This window comes from Hordeum vulgare, chromosome 5H (assembly GCF_904849725.1).
Source record: "Hordeum vulgare subsp. vulgare chromosome 5H, MorexV3_pseudomolecules_assembly, whole genome shotgun sequence".
NCBI lineage: Eukaryota > Viridiplantae > Streptophyta > Magnoliopsida > Poales > Poaceae > Hordeum > Hordeum vulgare.
The window spans coordinates 407,343,875-407,350,331 of record NC_058522.1 but is presented as its reverse complement, the minus strand read 5'-3'; the positions used below and the strand labels follow the sequence as shown (position 1 = coordinate 407,350,331).

The 6,457-nt window shown below is 54.5% G+C and overlaps 1 protein-coding gene across 1 annotated transcript; it reads left to right on the top strand.

Moving 5' to 3' along the window:
* The first annotated feature begins 1,996 nt into the window (after positions 1 to 1,996).
* Positions 1,997 to 4,120, top strand: LOC123398676 (nuclear pore complex protein NUP62-like). Its single transcript, XM_045093123.1, has one exon. It carries the CDS (start codon positions 2,116 to 2,118, stop codon positions 3,823 to 3,825), a length of 1,710 nt encoding a protein of 569 aa, XP_044949058.1. The 5' UTR covers positions 1,997 to 2,115; the 3' UTR covers positions 3,826 to 4,120.
* The last annotated feature ends 2,337 nt before the right edge of the window (positions 4,121 to 6,457 follow it).

The window sequence follows — 6,457 nt, the reverse complement described above, 5'->3', positions numbered from 1 at the left end:
TGTTCCCTTGGGAAGAGTAGGGTCATACGTTTCCTCTTGAGGAACGAACTTCGGCATGTGATATGGACCTTCTTCACATTCATCTACGTTGGCATTGAAGTAGATAACACCTTGCTTCTTCCGATGTCCTCCTTGCTTGTGCACAATTTCCTCGAATTGCTGACTTCCTGCACGACTCTTGAAGACACCTCTCTCAATAATTCCTTTCAATAAATCATTTTCATGTTGAAGTGCAACTTGGCTAAGAGAATCATTAGTTGAATCAAGAGAGCTACTAGCAACAACATCATTTGATCTAACTTTTGCATTGTTGTTACTAGATGAAGAAACTTTCTTGCCTTTGTTACTAGTGTTCTTAGGTTTAACTTGTGGAACAAAAGTAGACTAGAGTAATAGTTCATAATGAGCTCACTCGGTAATACATCATCATAATGAGCTCAATGTGACTAAGGAGTTAGACACGGGATGATGTGTTATGGAACGAGTAAAGAGACTTGCCGGTAACGAGATTGAACAAGGTATAGGGATACCGACGATCGAATCTCGGGCAAGTATCATACCGGTAGACAAAGGGAATTGCATACGGGATTAATTGTATCTCCGACATCGTGGTTTATCCGATGAGATCATCATGGAACATGTGGGAGCCAACATGGGTATCCAGACCCCGTTGTTGGTTATTGGCCGAAGAAATGTCTCGGTCATGTCTACATGGTTCCCGAACACGTAGGGTCTACACACTTAAGGTTCGTTGACGCTAGAGTTGTTATGGGAATTGTATATGTGGTTACCTAAGGTTGTTAGGAGTCCCAGATGAGATCCCGGACGTCAGGAGGAGTTCCGGAATGGTCCAGAGGTAAAGACTTATATATGGGAAGTCCGTTTTCGGCCACCGGAAAGGTTTTGGGATTTATCGATGTTGTACCGGGACCATCGAAAGGGTACCGGAGGTCCATCGGGAGGGTCCACCTATCCCGGAGGGCTACATGGGTTGAAAGGGGGAGGGAACCAACCCCTGGTGGGCTGGTGTGAGCAAGGGAGGAGGCCCAAGGTGCACAGGGGCCAAACCCTAGGGCTGCCGCACCACCTAGGGTTTCCCTAGGGTGGCCGCACTCCCTCACCGTCCCTCCTATATATAGTGGAGGTATTGGGAGGGTTGCACACACCCCGTCTCTCTCTCCCTCGGCGCAGTGCTACCTCTCCACCTCTCCTCCTCCGTGGTGCTTGGTGAAGCCCTGCCGGAGAGTCACAAACTCCATCGCCACCACGCCGTCGTGCTGCCGGGATTCTCCCTGAACTTCTCCTCCCTCCTTGCTGGATCAAGGAGGAGACGTCACCGGGCTGCAGGTGTGTTGAAGGCGGAGACACCGAATGTTCGGTGTTTGGATTGGATCGCCGCGAGTACGACTTCATCAACCGCGTTCATAGTAACGCTTCCGCTTTGCGATCTTCAATGGTATGAAGATGTTCTACCTCTCTGGTTGCTGGTTTCTCCTAGTTTGATCTTGGTGTGACGTAGGAGATTTTTTGAATTATTACTACGATCCCCTACAGGTATCTACATAAGCCATGGGGCTCGAGTTCATAGGAGAGATCAAGCTCATCACGGTTAGGGTTTAGACCACAACATCCGATCTCGGAGTAGATCAACTATGTACTCTCTACTATTCCATCAATAACAACAAGAGTAGGACATATGGTTTTATCTCAATCAAGAGGGTCCGAACTTGCGTAAAACACCTCTTCATTGTCTCTTGTTATCCCTCAACCATAGATTCGCAATTCGGACCCCTTACTCGAAATTAGCCGGTTTTAACACCGACATTCATCGTCTTTGAGTCTTTGAACAGATATAAAGCATATGACACCAGATCTCATCACACGACAAGAAACATTAACCTCGTCACACCAAGGAGACGACATAAATCTACGCAGGAGCTCCGCCAGAAACTCTATTCTTATGGTTTTTGTTATTCTTACCTTTTGAGAGGCCCTAGTTATGAAGAGAGTATTAGTTTCGTGGAGACAAAACCTCTAGATCGCTCGCTGCGGGCAAGTGTCGAGCGTGCGTCAGCTGCGGCGCACGCAGGTTTTCCTTTTTCCCGGTGACTAATTATGGACGCGGAACAATGTAGTTCACCAAACCAACACCGCACAGACGCGCAGAGCCAGCCGAGTCGCATTCCCACACACACACAGCAACAAACCTCCGTCCCCTTCCTCCTTCCTCGCGTCGGGGGTGGGTGGAACGTGCGCCGAATCAGCACCAGCAGCCCGCTCCCCCGCCCCCGCCCCCTTTTATACCACGCCGCCAGTTCACACCAAAGCTTCTCTTCTCTTCTCTCCTCCCTCCACCTTCGATCTTCCGGCTGGATCACGCGCGCAGTCAGGGCTGGGCGCTTGCGGAATGGAAGATCCGCTCTTTTTAGCCACTTGTGGTCAGTGAGCGGTTTGGTGGTGGTAGTTGGCCTCGCTTTCTTGGAGGGTTGCACCAGCGGCAGCGCGTGCGGGAGGGAGGGAGAAGGACTGCTCCTGTCGGCCGCCATGGACTCCGGCAACAGCGGCAGCCTCCAGTCGTCCAGCGGCGGCGACGACGACTTCGACTCGCGGGGAGGCGGCGTCGACTCCTCGCCGCTCTCCGCGCTGCTCCGCCCCACGCCCTCGCCCTCGTCGGCCGGGGCCTTCTCGATGCACGGATCGCTCTACGGCCTGCAGGATTTCACCTCCGCCTCGCCACAGCAGCAACAGCAGCAGCTCCAGCACCAGCAGCACCACCACCAGCAGCAGCAGGCGTCCTGGTCGGCGCAGTTCATGGCGGGGCCGGCCTCCTCGTCGACGCGTGTCGCGCCGCCCGACGCCGGCATGGGCGCGAGCGCGCATCAGGCGCCTGATCCGTCTGCTGCGGCTGCGGCGGCGCCGCCCAGGGGGTCGCGGAAGCGGGCGCGCGCGTCGCGGCGTGCACCCACCACGGTGCTCACCACCGACACCTCCAACTTCCGCGCCATGGTGCAGGAGTTCACCGGCATCCCTAATCCGCCCTTCGCTGCCGGCGCAGGAGGCCCCGGTGCGTCTTTCAACTCCCGCTTCGACCACATCTTCTCGTCCTCCGCCCTCCGCTCCGCCGCGGGTGCAGCCGGCGATCCAGCCTCCTCGCTGCCGCCGTACCTCCTCCGCCCTTTCGCGCAGAAGCTCCAGACGGCAACCTCGCCTTTCGCACCCTTCACGTCGCCGTCCTCGTCAACACCTCCTGGACCGTCGTCGAACATGGGCATCGCCAATGCCAATGCCAGGGCGGCGGCCACGGCCGCCGCCACCACAACAGCGTCTGCCAATCAGCGCGGCGTCGCCGGCGATGACTTCCAGCTGACGTCGTCGGCGCTTCTGCGGATGCAGGACCACAGCAGCAACTACCTGTCCTTCCAGAACCTCCTCGGCTCCACGCAGCCTTCGTCGCAGCACATGTTCGGCGGCCTGTCGCATGGTGCACCGAGGCTGCACGAGCAATCGCCGTCGGAGTTCATGCCTGGAGCCGGCAGCGGCAGCATGGGGCTCAGCCACGGCGGGATGATGGTCTCCGAGGGGATGCACATGCACCAACAACAAAGAAGCGACGTCCACCAGGGCGGCGACGAGCTGTCGGGCGTGGTCCGGGCCGGCGCGTCCGGGAGCGGCGGCGGCGGCCACGGCAGCTGCAAGCTAAACTACCCGCCACACACCGTCGCGTCGTCGTCGTCCGCCGCGGCCAGCACCGACATGACACCCGACGGCGGCTCCCGGAGCGGCCGCGGCGAGGGCCTAGACCCATGGCTTTGTACATCCGAGTAGTAAAGAGAAAGAGAAAGAGAAAGGTGCATGCTTGCCGCTCTCTGATTAATTTGCTGCCCGCCACCATGCATCACAAACAACAAATGTCTGGTTAGCCTTTTAATTACTAGCATTATACCTTTTGTTACTTGTTGATCGCTTCGAGTAGTAGTATCTCCGTCACCATCGGCCTTTGTACATTTAAAACATCATCCATCTTTGATTCCCTTGTCTCTTAGGTATATCTACATTGTAGTACACATGTGCAAGGAGAGATGGAGTGATGGTGCAATTACAGACATTGATTTCGTGTGCCTTTATGTATGTTGATGATCGGCACGGTGTGCGCGACCGAGTATGAGTATCATATCATCGCTAATAACCGGTTTATCCACGAGCGTCATTGCGCGAGAGCAAGCCACCGGCCGGCCGGGCTTCTTGCTCCGGCGAGGAGAGGAGGTTTTCCGGCAGTCTGTCATAAAGAAGGGTGGAAGAAGAGGAGGTGTAGTTGCAGCGGCCCCAACCGTAACTCATCAAAACTGCCAAACAAGTCATTTTCTGGTACAAAAACCAGCGAAAAGCCTCCAAAAAGACGGAGACAAGATGAGAAAGCTCATATCCTAGGGAGAGAAAGGTCGCTCTTTCTCTTTCTAGGTCTCGCCGTAGCAGCACTGCTTTGGATTTGTAGCTGCGCTACGCTAACCACTCCACATGATGCAAGGGCGAGGCCGGGAACAAACCCCGGATTTGATTAATCGCGAGGAGGAGGAGGAGGAGACCAACAACCGTACCTCCCCGGAGCTGACCGTCGTAGGCTAGGCTAGGCATTAAAGAAAGATCACCGCATGTGATGTGATGTGATCCACCGTCGTCGTCGTCGTCGTCTTAATCCGCCGCGATCTTCTTCGTCACTGATGAAGATGAAGAGGAGAGGTTTATCGAGGCGATCTTTCTTTTTGTTGCTAGGTGTCGAGGTTTGGCGTTGCGACGAGGACGACGACGATGTAGAGGGAGAGAGGGAGAGGGGGGGATTGGCACTGGCGGTGACAAGTTGTTGCATGTGTCCCCTCCTTGCCTGCACTTGATTGCGGCCGTAGAAGGGCGGGTACTTTTTTTTTTCTCTTGCTTCTGTCCATGGGTTCGTATTAAATCCGGGCCGAGTGGGGCGCCGGATTTGATCCCTGCACTTGATGGAGGCAGGGATTTTGGTTTGGATACGTACGGCGGGCGACGCCATGTGTGCGGGTCGTTATTAGTGCCTGCAATTAAACAAGGAGTAGGCTCCATGCCATGCTCCTCCGCACTTGACCTCCGTCCTCCCCTGACCCTCCGCCTACATGTACTCTACCTGAACATTATGAGCTCGTCCCCGACCTACTACTACTACGATTGCCTCTCTACAGGGTCCATCCCGGGCCAATCAATGGGCAATAATACCCACTTCAAGTGTTGTTCATTAGCTTGTTGTGGTCTTAAAGCTAGAAGTCTGGGCTTCAGACTAAAAATGATGTGTATTGTGGAATTATTGCGTGATTACGCGCATATTTTACTCTCAAGGAAATAATTTGTGATCATGTATGTGTCTGTGGAAGTCTGATAATTTGACGTGACAAGTGTTGTTGTTAATCAGAAAGAAAATTCTGTCATAAGGATGCAACTTTTGAGGAGGATAATAACACTCCTACTGCTAACCCTAGAGATGATTACTAGCTTCCACATCGGTTGACGCGATGACAGTGATTACAATCCATCTAATCATAGGCCCGGCCAGGCCGGTGAACCGAAAGCCAGATGCAAAGTCGAGATTATCCCGCTTTCTTTTCTAACCCTCCACATCCATCCGTGAATCTCTCTCTCTCTCTGCTACGGATCGGAATACTACTACTAGCTAGGGAATTTAAGCTGATTTGACAGAGCGGTGGATTAAGCAAGCAAGGATGCAGGGATGGATGCATGGATGATTGCTTCCACAGCGTAGATTAGGAGGAGTAGGGGAGCGGGGACGGGGGGAGTAGCAACATGTGACTATGTGAGCAAGAGAGCGGCTCTCTCTTTCCCTTGGCTTGGCTGGAATCATGTTCTCCCATGGCTTGGCAGGGAATAACTCTGTTCCACTGCAATGCAATGATGCCCCCTCTCGCTCCCGTCCTCTCTCTTTCTCGCCCAAGTTGCGTTGCCCTCTCCTCTCCTCTCCCCTCCCGTCCCCTCCCCACGCTGGGGCTGGGGCTGGGGCTGGGCTATGATCATGATGATGATCCCTCCTCCTCCTCTCGCGCGCAGCACAGCACAGCACAGGGGGCCCTGATCCTGGACGGACGCGTATAATTTCGACCCAAACGTTAACGTACCCAGCCCAAAAGTTAAGGGGCTTTTCAGCGCCGAGAGGAGAGAAAAGTTCAGGCTGCAGCAGCAGCACTGCACCTGCATGCTCGCTCGCTCGCTCGGTCCCTCGTCCTCGTTCCTCTCTTTCATGGCTCTGGTCGATCGCTCTCATAGTTTTCCGCGCCAAATAAATGCCGGCAGGGCCAGGGGCACGGGTAGGGGCCATTTACACGCACCGTTTTGCGAGAGAGAGAGAGAGGGTGGGTGGCAGAAGTTCAGGCTTCAGCCCGGGTTCGCTTTGTCCGGTTTCGCTGTTTGCGTGGTGCCGATG